Source organism: Chanodichthys erythropterus, chromosome 13 (assembly GCF_024489055.1).
Source record: "Chanodichthys erythropterus isolate Z2021 chromosome 13, ASM2448905v1, whole genome shotgun sequence".
NCBI classification, from domain to species: Eukaryota; Metazoa; Chordata; class Actinopteri; order Cypriniformes; family Xenocyprididae; genus Chanodichthys; species Chanodichthys erythropterus.
In genome coordinates, this window is record NC_090233.1 from 28,231,223 (window position 1) to 28,250,027 (window position 18,805).

General features: G+C 37.7%; 1 protein-coding gene across 1 annotated transcript; it reads left to right on the forward strand.

Moving 5' to 3' along the window:
• The first annotated feature begins 6,246 nt into the window (after nt 1–6,246).
• Nucleotides 6,247–16,991, forward strand: LOC137035044 (myosin heavy chain, fast skeletal muscle-like). The gene is made up of 39 exons (XM_067408289.1): nt 6,247–6,453; nt 6,541–6,684; nt 6,770–6,926; nt 7,289–7,316; nt 7,425–7,539; nt 7,700–7,792; nt 7,881–7,944; nt 8,034–8,132; nt 8,210–8,313; nt 8,401–8,539; nt 8,680–8,798; nt 8,880–9,029; nt 9,114–9,284; nt 9,376–9,676; nt 9,804–9,874; nt 10,063–10,150; nt 10,270–10,387; nt 10,461–10,584; nt 10,688–10,824; nt 11,451–11,706; nt 11,797–12,039; nt 12,150–12,326; nt 12,500–12,645; nt 12,758–12,848; nt 12,937–13,326; nt 13,416–13,542; nt 13,878–13,996; nt 14,082–14,278; nt 14,362–14,545; nt 14,653–14,818; nt 14,922–15,046; nt 15,150–15,458; nt 15,580–15,783; nt 15,869–15,994; nt 16,083–16,253; nt 16,391–16,495; nt 16,572–16,667; nt 16,749–16,880; nt 16,971–16,991. The coding sequence occupies exons 1-39, from the start codon at nt 6,247–6,249 to the stop codon at nt 16,989–16,991; spliced, it is 5,814 nt and encodes a 1,937-aa protein (XP_067264390.1).
• Nucleotides 16,992–18,805: the final 1,814 nt, after the last annotated feature.

Sequence of the window (18,805 nt, forward strand, 5' to 3'; positions counted from 1 at the left end):
ATTATTATGTAGGCTACATTATGTGTAGGAACCGTGACATTTTAGCGGGTAACAGTACAGACTCAGAGTAAAACGTGGTTAGATTAACATACATGCACATGTACTGAAGTGTTTCCTTGTGCCCTAAAACTCTGTAATTATCTAAATACAAGGGGGTAAACATGAAACCTGTGCACCCTACTATTATTTGTTATGGAAGCCTTGTATATCTTTTAATCTTTTGATCATTATGAAAGAAAAATATGAGTTTTTGATTTGGCAAGGCAAGTTTATTTTGTATAGCACATTTCAACAACAATGTTCAAGGTCATTCAAAGTGCTTTACATAAAACATGGAATTTATGGAACTGAAAATTAATCAAGTTGTTTTATAAACCAAAAAATATTGTTAACATTTTTTTATTTAACTTTTTTTTGTCAATGTTTTATATTTTTATTATGTTACACGTTGTAATTTTCTTTTGTTTATTTTGTAAAATTTAATTTATAATTTTTTTTATCATTGTGCATTACAAGTTCGTTTTCTAAATAAAACCTTTTATATTTAATTTGTTTGGACGGATTGTCATTTATGAGAACCTGTTATATTTAAGTGAAAATAATCCTTTAGCCATTATTTTGTTGTCTATTGCATGTATAGATGTAATCATTCATTAGTAGTGTAATTGATGACTAGTCTATTTTTAGGTTATGGTTATACGTCTATTAGTTTTTCACTGACAGCCCAAATTCAGCCTTATTTTAGCCTAGATCCATATTCACCGTCTATTAGACATATATATGTAGTCGTCTAATAATCGTCTAATTGATGACTAGTCTATTTTTTGGTTATGGTTAGACGACTATTAAATTTTCACTGACAGCCCAAATTTTGCCTTAATTTATCCTAGACGGCCAGGCTATATTTTGACGGCTATTAGACGTCTAATAGACATAAAATTGCTTGCTGGGTTTGCTCTGTAGTAAAGTACTAACTTGACAAGCAAAACCTACAATTTCAAAAGACTGAACTGTGAATTCGATGTGTGTGTTTGATGTATTTTAAATCAGTAAAAATAACCGCATCAGCGCACCGCGGCTGGATGAGCCCAACTCGGCCGCGCGCTCGCGGATCCGATGCTGCGCGAGGGATTGCGACGTGACAGAATGCTTGATATCGTCAGAGATTGTAATTACAGGGCGCTCAATGTTGTTTGTAAAAAGAGCTGAGTAACATTTTCTTATTAAGGCGTTTATGTGATTGTTTGGTGACTATTGCGATGCTTTTGAAGAGAGTCATACAGAATTAAATAGCAACTTAAAGTGATTGTTTGTGTGTTCATTGAGCAATACTATCTGATTTTTATTGTAAAGCTAATGTCAGTAAGTTAGTTTTTATTTGTTATTTATTGTGTGCAACATCTAGGTATAATAATAGTATTATCTGCTAATACCATAACATTAAATCTGATTTCCCCACTGGGAAAAAAGTTTGAGAACCACTGTTCTACGCACTGCTCTTCTTTTATGCACTGCAGGCTCGCCTACGTCACTGTGACGTCGCCGCTCTAGCTGGAGGCAAAACATGAATAAGAACTAATAGCGGTCGCGCTAAAAGTTTGAGGTTTTGACTTTAAAATGTCGTCTTGTTGTTGTTTTTTGGCTGCCAGAATAAAAGGAACAGCACTTTTGGTTCAAAACTAAAGTTTTACCAGATCCCAGCAGACATTCCTTCACAGAAATCAAAAAGATAGCCTAATTGTGGTTGAATGCAATACGGCATACAGACTGGACGGAGATGATCATAAATAATGCTCGTGTTTGCAGTGCACACTTCATATCAGGTAAAATAATCAATGCATATGTAATGGTGTGTTGGTTTTATCTAGTACAAATCAGCAAGTTTCTGTTTTATAGGTGAAAAGTCGCCAACTTTCAGCGCACTAGCTAGCTTAAATGTTAAACAAACATACAGCGATAGATGTGTGTGCCATCAATGAATGGTTTCTTAAAATAATCCACATTGCTAGCCATAATCATAGTTAGCCCAGCGTTAGGTTACATTAGACAATAAGCCTTGACAAAATTCCCCGAACCACCCGAAAGTAATTCATATGTTGTCTATGAAATATCCAAAACTTAAGTTAATTTACAAAAATAACTGTCACGGTCCCGCATAGTCAGTGACTGTACATATTCGGACAGTTCTGAACCTTCTTCTGCTTCTATGTTTAATAAATCCCTCCTGAAACATGCTAGCTTACGCTTGTCAACATTGAGTCCAGCGTCTCTTTTTGCCTCCAGCTAAGCCCCGCCCACCAGGAAATGTTGCAATGTTAACAAACTTTTAAGGGGTCTATTGCTGCAATGTTTCTTTTACGCGGCTGAAAATAACCGTGCTTTCTGTTACTGAGCCTGTGTCTGTCACTCGTCCTCTTACTAGTGGAAGCTTGTGCGTAGCTTTGTTGCATTATATTGAAACTTTTTTGATGTTATTGTCATGCGTTATTGTCATGGTTATTTGCGCATGATTAAACATGTCTTTATTTGGCGATAAAACAAAGCTTTGTTGCGTTTTTTTTTTTTTTTTTTTTTTTTTGAAGTGTGAATTGGGGGTGCGCCAACCCGGTTGGGACATAGAAGGGGGTGCGCAGGAAAAAAAGTTTGGGAACCGCTGCTCTAGATGGTGCTGGTATTTAAAGTCATAGAGTTCACACAGATTCGTGCTCTGAACTTCACAGAGCTACACTGCTTGAGTGGCAGGTCATGACAGTTATGAAATCCAAAACCGTCCTTCTTTGGTTTCCTTCTTGGGGTGATCAGAAGTACGGAGGCAGGTTTCTCCTTACTTCCACAGTTGTACCTTCACTATTTTTGGATGTGTTCCACAGCTTTCGTCACATTGCTCAGTAGCAGTGATCAAATGACTCAAATGTCTCAGTTACACTCACTATGCATAGTAAAAATAGCTACATGTTTCTGAATGGTCAGTATTTTGTTCTGTTATATGATTCAAGTATATCTCTTCCCTAATATGAGTTGGCTAGAGGAAGTATCCTTTGTTACTCATATAATGGAGTGCCAGTTCAGCATCCATAAAATGACCGAATACTTTAAAACAGCAAGATGCATGTTCCTGACAGACAATCGAGCATCTACCCCATGCTTTAAATCTCCAGGGGAAATACACTCTTGTGGCCATCTAATGTTTACCGTTTACGGGTTTCTTGATTTCTGACTTTGAATTTTATTTTGAAATGAATCCAAAGAGTTAACTAAAGACTTCAGTGTCCATAAGGTTGTATTAGACTCTCTCTATCCATATCTGTCAGAATTTAATTTGTTGCTTAGGACACAAACAGCTTCCTCTAAGTAATTCCTACAAAGTTTCAAGGAATCGGTTAAGTGTGTGTGTGCATAGCGATTTTACACAATCAAATATCAATGTTACAATCAATAATAGTATAAACGGCTATTAAAACCTGACAGTATTTATTTATTTATTGTATCAATGAGTCAATTAAGACCAATGGATGCATCATCAGTTGTTTATACAGAGTCTAAGCCTATTAAAATGCTTATGATGACTGCTGTTACATGCCAGATTAAACTGAGGGTTGGAACTAAGCCTGTAAATCTACAACATCTAACACTGCGGTATGTAGAACTGCCAGTTGGCACCATCATTTAACTTACTGAGAGCACACATGGAGGACATGACAAAAATACACCACAGGGAGTCTCCAGTTACATTACACGTCGTAAGCTATTAGGGAGGAAGCAGGGTGTTGAAATAGTGAGAATGCCAACAAGCTCCACAGTGACCACTCTCCAATGTCAGTGGTATGAACAAGCATAATGAACGAATGAAGATTTACGGCTCAATAAATGTTTAATTTGTCAACATCTTCACATTTCACTGTTACATGCACAACATAAATGTGTGAACATAAATGAACAGTTCTGCCCAGGAATACATCTGTTGTTCACATATAGGTTTTTCTGATGTATTGAAGAACCTGGTATTAATCTAGATTAAAAAAAAAAAAAATCTTGAAAGTTGATCTAAAGATCTTTCCTGCCAGTTTTAGTAACTTTATCAAGTATGTGGAGACTGATGGTTTCAGGCAGAAATAATTGCAAAAAGATAAATTTTTCATGATCGCCTCCCTTGAAATTAAATAATACAGTTTTCCTTGACAGCATGTGCGATATAATGCTAAAAACTTTAATTTTGGTTGCCATTTGATTTTCTATCTTGGCTTGTGTCTCTTATACTCCTCAATTCCTACAGCCCTAACCTACTAAAAGCCATGCATGCTAAGAATGTGAAGGCTCAGTGCTACACTCATTTGCCCTGCTGTAAAAAATCAGGCAAATGTTATGCTAGTGTTGACATCTGTTTTTGAGTGAATGAGGCCATAAAAAAGTCAAAAATATGCTTCAGGGGGATATATGAGGTGGTACTGCAATATTCTCATGATTGTCGACACTAGTCAAACTTGATGTATTTTTCCAATAAAATATTGCTTAAACATTTTAAGCAATTCATTTCACAAAACAAAAATGGTTTAACATGATTAAACAATAGATATGCTGTTCAAAATTAGGTATTTGTACATTTTATGATTGTCAAATGTTAGTGAAATATGTGATTGAACTGCACCTGTAGTCAGTCTGTAAAAGAGACCTGGATGAACTTGATCCACTTGAGACAATTTGGTTAAAATTCATTGCAAAAAATGGCTCAGAATAGTGAAGTTAGGTCTGAGAAATGAAGACAGATATGTTTGCAGATTCCGCTTGGTTTGAAATTGTTAACGCAATAAAAGTCATATACAAGTGTGACTTTCATATCCCCTAACTCAAAATGCCTTTTGGGGCCACTGTATGTTGAACGCAATGTAATTTGAACAGTTATACTGATGGTTGTAACAGAGGCTTCTGTCTAAAATTTCAAGTCTAACATTTTCCAACATTTTTTCCAGGTAACAAAACCCAGAAGCCTACATTTGACACTACCAATTGCCATAGAACTGTCAACATCTTTACGTCCCTCTTTCTCTCTCATTTAAAAAGATTACAACATAATTAATATTGAGACTAGTTCTCAATAAAAAATGCCCATACCTATTTCTATAATGACATTTTACTTTAGAGGTTTTCTAATTACAAATACTTATCTTGAATTCAGACAAATCCATTATCCAGTTGTGATGCTGCTGCATAGTAATCTGGTACAGCACTCCAGCATGACAGCAGTTCTACATTTTTCTCCTCGACATTAACAGGTACATTACAAACTAATCCATGTGTGACTAATCTAGTCTTGGTTTCAGAGTCACTGATGTGTCATAAAACATATGTTGACATTACATGCATCTTCAAGGTAGTGTTGAATGTCATAACTAATCCGTTATGTCAATGCAATTGATGTATCAAACAAAAGTATCATCTAAACTTCACTTTTCAAAAAATCAAATGCATTATTTACATTCTGGAAGAAAAACAACCCAAGCGGTACAGTTATTTCCATCTTCAGAATGATTGTCAGTGCCAAGTGTTTCACTTGATCAATTCCTTGACTCCATTAGGCATTAGTTAGCCATATTTAACTTCTGCTTGGCTAGCAAAACAAATCCAATATAAAGTGGTATGGACCAGCCCTGAAGACTGTTGAGGAGGCAGCAGAGTTCGTGATTGTGGTGAGAACTCTAATTTCTTCAAAGCATTACTGTTTGAAATTTGTTACAAATACACTTACAATAGATGATTATTAGACAATATAGAGAAAAAGGTTACTTATATTCTAGATATTTTCATTCAAGTTTTTTCAGTATTACTAAATGTGAGACGTGAAAAGAGATATCACATAAATATATGGTATAAGAATATTTTGATGAAGGAAAGTATAGGAAGTAGGAAAATGTAGAATAGAAAAGTTATTTGAATTTTAAATCTATTACAGGGCTGCTGGAATTACATCACTAGTGGGAAGGAAAACAGGTAAAGTTCATCCATATTTATGTTGGTAATGAATAAACAGCAATTTTTTAATTTTTAAGAAATTAATTAATTAATTTGGTAGTGCAATTGATCTTTTCAATATTAACATTACACTTAGTGTATGGATAATGACAATTGTGTAATTTAAACTAACCAAAGTGAATGGTGTATAGTGTTTTTCTGATTTAGTTATAGATGATAGATATAGATTTTCTTGTAAATAAAATAGTTACCCTCTGTTTACTACAGTAAGCCGCCACCATGAGTACGGACGCGGAGATGGCCGTTTATGGCAAGGCTGCCATTTACCTTCGTAAGCCTGAGAAGGAGAGAATTGAGGCTCAGAACAAACCATTTGATGCCAAGACTGCCTGCTATGTGGCTGATGCCAAAGAGTTGTACCTCAAGGCAACAATCAAGAGCAAAGATGGTGGCAAAGTCACAGTTGAATTGCTTGACACTAAGGAGGTGAGTTTTAATTTCCATTTCATGTAGATGCTCATTAAATTGCTTATTACAATGTTTTCTTTTATATCTAATTTATCAAATTTCTAGGAGAGAGTTGCTAAGGAGGAAGATGTCCACCCAATGAATCCTCCCAAGTTTGACAAGATTGAGGACATGGCCATGATGACCCATCTCAATGAAGCCTCTGTGCTGTATAACCTCAAAGAGCGTTATGCTGCATGGATGATCTACGTAGGTTCTGAAACAACTTAAAACAGCATTGAAATTCATTTTGTCTGTGGTGTTGAAATCTAACCACTTCTCGGCTTCTTTTTAGACCTACTCTGGGCTCTTCTGCGCAACTGTGAACCCCTACAAGTGGCTCCCAGTGTATGATGCAGAAGTGGTGGCTGCCTACAGAGGCAAAAAGCGTATGGAGGCCCCACCCCACATCTTTTCAGTCTCTGACAACGCCTTTCAGTTCATGTTGACTGGTAAGACATTATTTCTGAGATCTGAATTATATATGTTGAAATTCACGTTCTTAGGCCTGGTTTCACAGACAGGGCTTAGCCTAAGCCAGGATTAGGCATTTAATATAGGGCATTTAGTTCAATAAGGGCATTTAAGTAGCTTTTATAATCTTTCACTAGAAAAAAACAAAAAACATTATTGGTGTGTATCTTTAGACAAAACAATTGCAATGAAATATTTTAAGATATGCCCATAAAAGTTGCTTTCAGTTATAACAGCTCAAACATGCATTTTAGTCTAGGACTAGCTTAAGCTGTCTGTGAAACCAGAGGATAGTTTTTTATAAACAATTGCTAAAACATTATTATCTTTGAATTAACAGACAGAGAGAACCAGTCTGTCCTGATTACGTATGTATCAAGCTTACTATTGGAGTTGTTGAGAACAGTTATATTTTTCTCTTATGTAACTTCCTCATGTCTTTTAAATCTTCTGTTTTCTAATCTCTCATAAACCAGTGGAGAATCTGGTGCTGGAAAGACTGTGAACACCAAACGTGTCATCCAGTACTTTGCCACAATTGCAGTGGGAGGTGGTGAAAAGAAGAAAGAGCAGACTCCCGGCAAAATGCAGGTATATGAGATATAAAAACGTCAAATATATTATTATGAAAGATATAGTTCAAATTCATAACAATCATCTCCCACAATATATGATAAGTGAATTTGTGAAATGCCTGAAAACAGTGTTTAGACATTAAACAAAATAACTGAAAACCCTTCAAACATCACAGGGCTCTCTTGAGGACCAGATCATTGCTGCCAACCCTCTGCTTGAGGCTTATGGTAATGCCAAGACTGTGAGAAATGACAACTCCTCTCGTTTTGTAAGTATATATATATTTATATTTATACATTTATACAGAATTGTTTATAAAGACATTATTTATGTATCATTCTATTTTGTTTAAACAGGGTAAATTCATCAGAATTCACTTCGGTACAACTGGAAAACTGTCTAGTGCTGACATTGAGACATGTAGGTGGACACGATTTCATTGATCCATCCTGCACATTTGTCTTTGTCACTCTTCAGATGATTGTGACTCAAGTACATTCTCTTAACAGATCTGCTGGAGAAGTCTAGAGTGACATTCCAGCTTCCAGATGAGAGAGGCTACCACATCTTCTACCAGATGATGACCAACCATAAGCCTGAGCTGATTGGTAGGTGCACATATTTCATTCAATGTTTCAATGCCAGATAATATTGTACTCTTTCAAAAAATCTGTGTATTTTACAGAGATGACGCTCATCACCACCAACCCCTATGACTTCCCCATGTGCAGTCAGGGTCAGATCACAGTGGCCAGCATTGATGATAAAGAGGAGCTGGTTGCTACTGATGTGAGTCATTCCTGTTTGAATATTTGCATATTATATTTAACTATAGCAGAATATATCCTAGAGCTAATTCTTCTTTGTAATTTTCAGACTGCCATTGACATTCTGGGCTTTAGTAATGAGGAGAAGATGAGCATCTACAAGTTCACTGGAGCTGTGCTTCATCATGGTAACATGAAGTTCAAGCAGAAGCAGCGTGAGGAGCAGGCTGAGCCTGACGGCACAGAGGGTGAGACTAAATAGTACTAATGTGTGTCAAAACATGCTTTGAATTGACATATCCTTGTTTCTATTTTTGCTAATGAAAGGATGGTTTTAGTTTTCAAAAGAAGAAAAGGGATGTTTTTTTTTTTTAATATTTCATTTTAGAGGCTGACAAAGTTGCCTACCTTCTGGGTCTGAACTCTGCTGATATGCTGAAGGCTTTGTGCTACCCCAGAGTCAAAGTCGGAAATGAGTTTGTGACCAAAGGCCAGACCGTGCCACAGGTACAGTAAAATAGTACAACCTTAAAATCTGGCTAATCATTGCAGAAGCAGAATTAAATATAAACTCTATTCAACTTACAGGTGTACAACTCTGTTAGCGCCTTGGCCAAATCTGTCTATGAGAGGATGTTCTTGTGGATGGTCGTTCGTATCAACCAGATGTTGGACACAAAACAACAAAGAAATTTCTTTATTGGTGTGCTGGATATTGCTGGCTTTGAGATCTTTGATGTAAGAATGATTATTAAATCTAATTTTATGGCAAACTGAATCATATTCAAAAGTCAGTAAATATTTCCGTTATTTTTCCTCCAGTTCAACAGCATGGAGCAGCTGTGCATCAACTTCACCAATGAGAAACTGCAACAGTTTTTCAACCACCACATGTTTGTGCTGGAACAAGAGGAATACAAGAAGGAGGGCATTGTTTGGGAGTTCATTGACTTCGGCATGGACTTGGCTGCTTGCATTGAGCTCATTGAGAAGGTTTTTAATGGTTTATGAATTTGTTTATTTTCAATATCTATTCTCAAAATCTGATAATTTTTGGTAATAAACAACATTCTTTTATAAACAGCCCATGGGTATCTTCTCCATCCTTGAAGAGGAGTGCATGTTCCCCAAGGCTACAGACACTTCCTTCAAGAACAAGCTGTATGATCAGCATCTTGGCAAAAACAATGCTTTCCAGAAACCAAAGCCTGCCAAAGGCAAGGCTGAAGCTCACTTCTCCCTGGTTCACTATGCCGGAACTGTGGACTACAACATTGCTGGCTGGTTGGACAAGAACAAGGATCCACTGAATGAGTCTGTTGTGCAGCTGTACCAGAAGTCTTCTGTCAAACTGCTGGCTACTCTCTACCCACCTGTTGTTGAGGGTAAAACAAAAACTGAAGTGTTAACATGATTATGTACATCATTTTAACCAAAATCTGATTCAGTTTTGCACTCTTTTCTTGTTATTACAAAATATGTATGTGTTCTTTTATTTTTTTATCTGAATAGAGAGTGGTGGCGGCAAGAAGGGAGGCAAGAAGAAGGGTGGCTCCATGCAGACTGTGTCTTCTCAGTTCAGAGTATGTCTTTGTTAGACAAAATGTGAATAATAATGCAACTGAAAGGACTTAAGAAGTACTGTACTATACACGAGCTTGCTTGACTCTAGGTCAGAAAGTAATATAAAAAATAATAATTCATAAAAAATAATACATCAACAACTGAGAGAATGTGAGTAAGAATGCTGAATCTTTTTATGATTGAACAGGAGAACTTGGGCAAGCTCATGACCAACTTGAGGAGCACTCACCCTCACTTTGTGCGTTGTCTGATTCCCAATGAGTCCAAGACTCCAGGTAATGTAATAAAGGGGTCACAGTTATTCTCATATTAACATATTAATTATTTTATGTTAATGTATATAATAAGGAAAATGATAATCTACCAAGCTCATGATGTAAACTGTTCGTTATAGGTCTCATGGAGAACTTCCTGGTTATCCACCAGCTGAGGTGTAACGGTGTACTGGAGGGTATCAGAATCTGCAGAAAGGGCTTCCCCAGCAGAATCCTCTATGGTGACTTCAAGCAGAGGTAAATTATACCACACTAATGGTCTTTATTAGAAGATATGAAGCATTTTGTTAAACCTTCAAATCCTCCACAGATACAAGGTGCTGAATGCCAGTGTTATCCCAGAGGGACAGTTTATTGATAACAAGAAGGCCTGTGAGAAACTCCTGGGATCCATCGACATTGATCATGACCAGTACAGATTTGGACACACAAAGGTTCATATTCAGCTTTACAACTTTCACTGATTCAGTGATCATGATCATTTAACTTTTAGAGGTAAATCAATATCTTCTTATTTACTGTTTTACATAAATTCAGGTGTTCTTCAAAGCTGGTCTTCTGGGTACTCTTGAGGAGATGCGTGATGAGAAACTGGCTGCTCTGGTCACAATGACTCAGGCTGCCTGCCGTGGATTCCTGATGAGGAGGGAGTTTGTGAAAATGATGGAGAGGAGGTGAGGAACATCATGGAATGAACAAAACTCTCTGATTTAACTATTTCAAATTTGAAAACAGTGATTCATAACCCACATTAATTCACAGTGTTAATGGGGTTATCAGTAAAAATATTTTCTATCAATGGCAAGCCCATCTTCTTGTCAATTTGGCTTTTAAAGGTATTTTAAAAAATTGTATTCAAATATGTTTGACCCATAAAGTGAAGGGTATATTTTTGTAACACGGTTAGTAGATGTGGGAAGAAGGAGGCGGGAACCGGCGAACGTTCAACAAAACTTTAATACCAAAATAAACAAAGAACAAAACGAAAGTAATGCCGGCAGACCCTCGCGGACGTCTGCCGGCCACACAAACATAATAAACCATAAAATAAAGTCCAGGCCTGGTCCTCTCTCATCCTTCACTGTAGTCGCTCCTCCTTTTATGCTCCCAGAGCTCCTCCGTGAGAGACTTGAGGCCGGTGCGCCTCCCAGGTGAAGCTCATTAACACTCGTGCCACCGGCCTCGCGCCGTTCCCTCACGGCTCTCGCCCGCCCTGGTCGCCACAATTTTGTTGACCAGTTTAAAAATAAGTGCATTTACCAGTAATTTTCACATTTAATCATCCAAATTGTTTCATCAGGGATGCAATTTACACCATCCAATACAACGTCCGCTCATTCATGAATGTCAAACACTGGCCATGGATGAAAGTTTACTACAAGATTAAGCCTCTGCTGAAGAGCGCAGAGACTGAGAAGGAGCTGGCAACCATGAAAGAGGACTTTGCAAAATGCAAAGAAGATCTTGCCAAGTCTGAAGCCAAAAAGAAGGAGCTTGAAGAGAAGATGGTATCACTGCTGCAAGAGAAAAATGATCTGCAGCTGCAAGTAGCATCTGTGAGTATTTTTACTTGAATTAACTGAACAGAGGCTTCATTTAATGAGCAATGTGGTTTCCAGTAATATGGCAACCTGTTTTCTTAACAGGAAGCTGAAAATCTCTCAGATGCTGAGGAGAGGTGTGAGGGTCTGATCAAGAGCAAAATCCAGCTTGAAGCTAAACTCAAAGAGACAACTGAGAGGCTGGAGGATGAGGAAGAAATCAATGCTGAACTGACAGCCAAGAAGAGGAAACTGGAGGATGAGTGCTCTGAGCTGAAGAAAGACATTGATGACCTGGAGCTCACCTTGGCTAAAGTGGAGAAGGAGAAACATGCCACTGAGAATAAGGTTAGAGATTAAGTTGGTTTAATATTAAACTTAATCTCTGTCTTATATTTTGATATAAAAAAACTATGAATAATAAAAAATAAGGTTATTTGGAACAAAAAATTTTACAGGTCAAGAACTTGACTGAGGAAATGGCAGCTCAGGATGAGAGTATTGCCAAGCTTACAAAAGAGAAGAAAGCCCTCCAAGAGGCACATCAGCAGACACTGGATGATCTCCAGGCCGAGGAGGACAAAGTCAACACCCTGACCAAATCCAAGACAAAGCTTGAGCAGCAAGTTGATGATGTGAGTTGTGATAATTAGGTTATACTTTTATATATTATGTTGTATTTTTCATACCAGTAGAAGTAAATATAAATACATTGGGTGTATTGCTAGTATGTTAACTGAATCATATAATAATGATTATATCTAATTAACTTTTGGGTAAAAATTAATATCAACATGAAACTGTTTAGCTGGAAGGTTCCCTTGAACAAGAGAAGAAGCTCCGCATGGATCTTGAGAGAGCCAAGAGAAAGCTTGAAGGAGACCTGAAATTAGCCCAAGAGTCCATCATGGACCTGGAGAATGACAAGCAGCAATCTGAGGAGAAAATAAAAAAGTAATTAAAGCATGAAATCTTTGAAAACATTGGACACTTTTGATGTGTTATTGTTTTTTTTTGTGTGTTTTTTTTTTTTAACAAACTACCTGTTGTTGCTGAACACCCACAGGAAAGACTTTGAAACAAGCCAGCTGCTCAGCAAGATAGAAGATGAACAATCTCTGGGTGCTCAACTCCAAAAGAAGATCAAGGAGCTTCAGGTATTTAGAATTTTTTTTCAAACATTACAATCATAATCATAAAATACAGATCACTAAAACGGATCGAATGAACTACTTTCCACCACAGGCTCGTATTGAGGAACTGGAGGAAGAGATCGAGGCTGAGCGTGCTGCTCGTGCCAAGGTTGAGAAGCAGAGAGCTGATCTCTCCAGGGAACTTGAGGAGATCAGTGAGAGGCTTGAGGAGGCTGGAGGAGCCACTGCTGCTCAGATCGAGATGAATAAGAAGCGTGAAGCTGAATTCCAGAAGCTGCGTCGTGATCTTGAAGAGTCCACCCTCCAGCATGAAGCTACAGCTGCTGCCCTACGCAAGAAGCAGGCAGACAGTGTGGCCGAGCTGGGAGAGCAAATCGACAACCTGCAGCGTGTCAAGCAGAAGCTTGAGAAGGAGAAGAGTGAATACAAAATGGAGATTGATGATCTTTCCAGCAACATGGAAGCAGTTGCCAAAGCAAAGGTTGGGAATTGTTTCAAAAATTGTTCAAAAAGGAAATATAATAAATGTTGTTAAGATTCTTAAGAATCCAATGATAATTGTGTTTACAGGCTAATCTTGAGAAGATGTGCCGCACACTTGAGGACCAACTTAGTGAAATTAAGTCCAAGAATGATGAGAACCTTCGCCAGATAAATGACCTTAGCGCTCAAAGAGCAAGACTTCAAACTGAAAATGGTAACAAGTGACACAGTTTCTCAAAAACATAAATATCTTTTTATTTCCTCCACTAACAAATGACTGATGTAAACACTAACCTATAGTGGCAAAATTGTTTAAAGAGATATGTTGGAAATGCAGCTTTTCTGAGAGGATATTAAGCCTTGTGGTTAAGTGTGATACAGTCAAACAGATACTAGACTGATAGCGGTGAACTAAAACCCTCTCCATTGTAAAGATGTAATGCTACTGTCATAAAAACTATGCTTCTTCCTGCATTAATATAAATTTAAACCATTTTCCTCACCATCATTATGCCTTACAAAAGTTTTTGTAAATGCAAATCTCAAAAGGTGAATTTGGCCGTCAGCTGGAGGAGAAGGAAGCTCTAGTTTCTCAGCTCACCAGAGGCAAACAAGCTTTCACTCAGCAGATTGAGGAGCTTAAGAGGCAGATTGAAGAAGAGGTTAAGGTAATACAGCATAATCAATACATACATATACTTGTACATTACTATAATGCAGAGATAGCTAATATTATGTGACTTTGTCTCCTAGGCTAAGAACGCACTGGCCCATGCTGTACAATCAGCCCGCCATGACTGTGACCTGCTCCGTGAGCAATTTGAGGAAGAGCAGGAGGCAAAGGCTGAGCTGCAGCGGGGAATGTCAAAGGCCAACAGCGAGGTTGCTCAATGGAGAACCAAATATGAAACTGATGCCATTCAACGCACTGAGGAGCTTGAAGAGTCCAAGTATGTATATTATTGCATAATATTCCCAAAACTCACAGCTATTTTATAGATTAGAATTCAAAATTATGTGTATTACTTAACAGGAAGAAGCTGGCTCAGCGTCTGCAAGAGGCAGAGGAACAAATTGAGGCAGTGAACTCCAAATGTGCATCTCTGGAGAAGACCAAACAGAGACTCCAGGCTGAGGTGGAGGACCTCATGATTGATGTGGAGAGAGCCAATGGTTTGGCTGCTAACCTTGACAAGAAGCAGAGGAACTTTGACAAGGTAAACAATTTGAGTCATTATATGACATTCTCTTTGTAAAGTATAGCTAGAATGGGCTTTGTTAAACATGTTATAAACAAATCGAACCTGAAATATCTCCACCAAAGGTCCTGGCAGAATGGAAGCAGAAATATGAGGAAGGTCAGGCAGAGCTGGAAGGTGCCCAGAAAGAGGCTCGTTCACTCAGTACTGAGCTGTTCAAGATGAAGAACTCCTATGAGGAGAGTCTGGACCAGCTGGAGACCCTCAAGAGAGAGAACAAGAATCTGCAGCGTAAGAATGAAACCGTTATGTTCGACAAAAACTTCTTAATTCTAAATGATAGTTAAAAAGTAAACACGTGATTATGATTACAGTTTAATTTTTTTTCTTACAGAGGAGATTTCAGATCTGACAGAGCAGTTAGGTGAGACTGGTAAGAGCATCCATGAATTGGAAAAGTCCAAGAAGGCAGTGGAGACTGAGAAGGCAGAGATTCAGACCGCCCTGGAGGAGGCTGAAGTGAGTATCTGAAGATCAGTTTGGAATTCTTGCTAGAACCATTTTACTGTGTTGTTAATATATATTTCCATTATGATATTAAAAGTTGTTTTATTTTTCATAGGGCACCCTGGAGCATGAGGAGTCCAAGATTCTTCGTGTCCAGCTTGAGCTAAACCAGGTCAAGGGAGAGATTGACAGGAAGCTTGCAGAGAAGGATGAGGAGATGGAGCAGATCAAGAGGAACAGCCAGAGAGTCATTGAATCCATGCAGGGCACTCTGGACTCTGAAGTTAGGAGCAGGAATGATGCTCTGAGAATCAAGAAGAAGATGGAGGGAGACCTTAATGAGATGGAGATTCAGCTGAGCCATGCCAATCGCCAGGCTGCTGAGGCCCAGAAACAGCTCAGGAACGTTCAGGGACAACTCAAGGTATGTGACTTCACATTGGCTTTGGGGTGCATTAGTATGTTTGTATAATCTAACTTTTTTTAGGTTATGGTCACCGGAATGCACACTGAAAGCTTATTCTAAAGTTATTGTTTATGTTCAGGATGCCCAACTGCACCTTGATGATGCTGTGAGAGGACAGGAAGACATGAAGGAGCAGGTGGCCATGGTGGAGCGCAGAAACGCTCTGATGCAATCTGAGATTGAGGAGTTGAGAGCTGCTCTGGAGCAGACAGAGAGAAGCCGCAAAGTGGCTGAACAAGAGCTGGTGGACGCCAGTGAGCGTGTTGGGCTGCTGCACTCTCAGGTAAGGGTACTTTGTTTTTATAATGAAATTAAGGAAATTAAGACAATCATTTAAAATGTTCAAAATGTTGCTTTCCATTTTGTAGAACACAAGTCTCCTGAACACCAAGAAGAAGCTTGAGGCTGACCTTGTTCAGATCCAGAGTGAAGTTGATGACACTGTACAGGAAGCCAGAAATGCAGAGGAGAAGGCCAAGAAGGCCATCACTGATGTGAGCAACAGTAGCTGACAAATGTTTCAAAAGATGCTTGAATACTTGAAAAATGTGGATCTAATGAATGTTTGTGTTCATGCAAAAGGCTGCAATGATGGCAGAAGAGCTGAAGAAAGAGCAGGACACCAGTTCTCACCTTGAGAGGATGAAGAAGAATCTGGAGGTCACAGTGAAGGACCTGCAGCACCGTCTGGATGAGGCTGAGAATCTGGCCATGAAGGGAGGAAAGAAACAACTCCAGAAACTGGAGTCTAGAGTAAGACTGCCTTTATTCTGATGCTCACCCGTATTCTGATGTTCATAGTCTTGATGTGGACAGTAAGAAGTGTCTAAACATCTCTAAACATTTTATTGGAGTGAAATGAGTTTGATAATATCTCCCACTTACTGTAGGTCCGTGAGCTTGAGACTGAAGTTGAGGCAGAGCAGAGACGTGGAGCTGATGCTGTTAAAGGTGTCCGCAAATATGAGAGGAGAGTCAAGGAGCTCACCTACCAGGTAAAAAATGTCTAGTAAAATTCTGGTCCCATTAATCAGATTTTGTTCAAGTCTGATCCATGTTCATTATCTGCAGACTGAGGAGGATAAGAAGAACCTCAACAGACTGCAGGATCTGGTTGACAAGCTTCAGCTGAAGGTCAAGGCTTACAAGAGACAGGCTGAAGAAGCTGTGAGTACTTCATTTGAGAACTATAAACACCTTGTGAACAATTATATTAAGTTCCTGATATAATTGTATGTGACTTTGCAGGAGGAACAAGCAAACACTCACCTGTCCAAGTTGAGGAAGGTACAGCATGAGCTGGAAGAGGCTGAGGAGCGTGCTGACATTGCTGAGTCTCAGGTCAACAAGCTCAGAGCCAAGAGTCGTGATGCTGGAAAGGTAATTTCTTTTTCTGATGCATGTATTTTGAAATTTAATGTTTTATTGTATGTACTAATTGTGTATTTTTTCACTCTTTTTTTTTTCAAGGGCAAAGAGGCAGCTGAGTGAAAAACTTAACATACCACATACATCTCTGAAACTGAAATAAACCTTGAAATTCAGCAGTTTTCTTTTGTTGTCATTTTTCTTGATTTATTTTTTTTCTCACTATTGTTTGTTGTGCTCTTACCATAGAATGCTTCCTGATAATCTATAACACTTGATAGATATGTATATGGCTTAACAACTAGATTATGAAATAGGCTCAATAGTCAGAACTTGATTTGGGCTTATATTTTTCTTTATATCTACATTAGCATTAAAATGTGTCAAAGAAGTCAAAATCAAAACTTCAACTTTTACAAATTTGTTAGCTATTGTGAACAGAATTCCCCTGATCAACTTACTGTGAATTTTAACATATCAGTCTGATATAGGGTTTTCAAAGGCACTGGGATATGTTAACTAGAGATTAAAGATCTAATATATAAACTATATATTAAAACCTATATATATTCTATCATAAAATCTAAACTAATTTTAATTATGAAACCCCAGACCAGACCAGACCATCCACTTGGGTATGTTCTATGTACAGTGTTATTTTTTGTTTTTTAATCTTTGCATACATATGTGTGTTTAAATTGCACCACAATACAGATCAGCACACATGGCAAAATTGTGTTTGTATTGAAAACATTTCTGAGCATTTGCAATTGTAAAGAATTAAATGAATATCTGCCTAATACTTGATGTACTATACTTTAAACCTAACCTGATGTTGTCCATATTTCCAAATGCATGAGATAATACAAAATACCTCTGAGTAAGGATGACAATGCTTTTGAAAGAAAGAATATGCAATAAACTAAGAAAGTATGTGTATTAGGTGTGAGAATAAAACATGAACCATGATTCATAGTATGTGTGAGAGGGGTTCAAATTACGGGATGATGATAAGGACGATGAAGGTCATTATTTGGTGATAATGATGACATGAACATTACGTCCTAATGTAATCTGTCAGTGATACATATTATTCTAATAGTCTGAAAGAAATGAATTGCCTTGTTGGTCACATGGATTCACCAATCGATGCCAAACTGGTCCAATGAAATATATAAGCTAACACTTTATTTGATGATGCAGCATAAGCTTTTGGAATATGACATGAAGACTCATGAGTTTAATAAAACAGGGTTAGTGTAAAAATGCAGTCATGTTTTGGTTGAACAAATAAATCAGCATCCAAAAGTCAAACCGACCTCAATTAGCAGCAGACATACTGTATGTGTTGTTCAAATATACAGCTAAGGTTAAAAAGAAAATAGAAAAGAAAAGTCGGGGGCAAGACTAAGAGAACAGAATTCTGTCACAGCAATGTCACTTGAAATCAGAAGAGATTTGCAAGCATTACAGACATCTGTCACTGTCAGGACAAGAGCATATAAGATTTGATCAATCTTGTCCATTGTTAAACCTTTATATCTTACAATCTTATAAGGTTATATGTATATAATTATTTTGAATTGAAACTAAAAACAAAATAAGACAGCCATGCAATTATTCTGGAGCCAACAGAACAGTCATTGTCCTAATATTGCAGTCCTACACAGTTTTTTTTTTTAACCTATAAGGCACTGCAATAAATCTGATAATTGAGAGTGCCTGTCCATGGAATGCAAACTCATCAAGCAAAGCAATAAAATATCATAAATATATACATATGGCACTGTAAATCAGATTACAGCATGACACTGAATAAGTCAATAGAAAATATATATGATAAATATATAAATCCAGTCACACTGATTTGTTAATGCCAATAACAGTTTAATAAAAAGACCAGCCAATAATCTCATTATAATAGTTCAATTTATAGG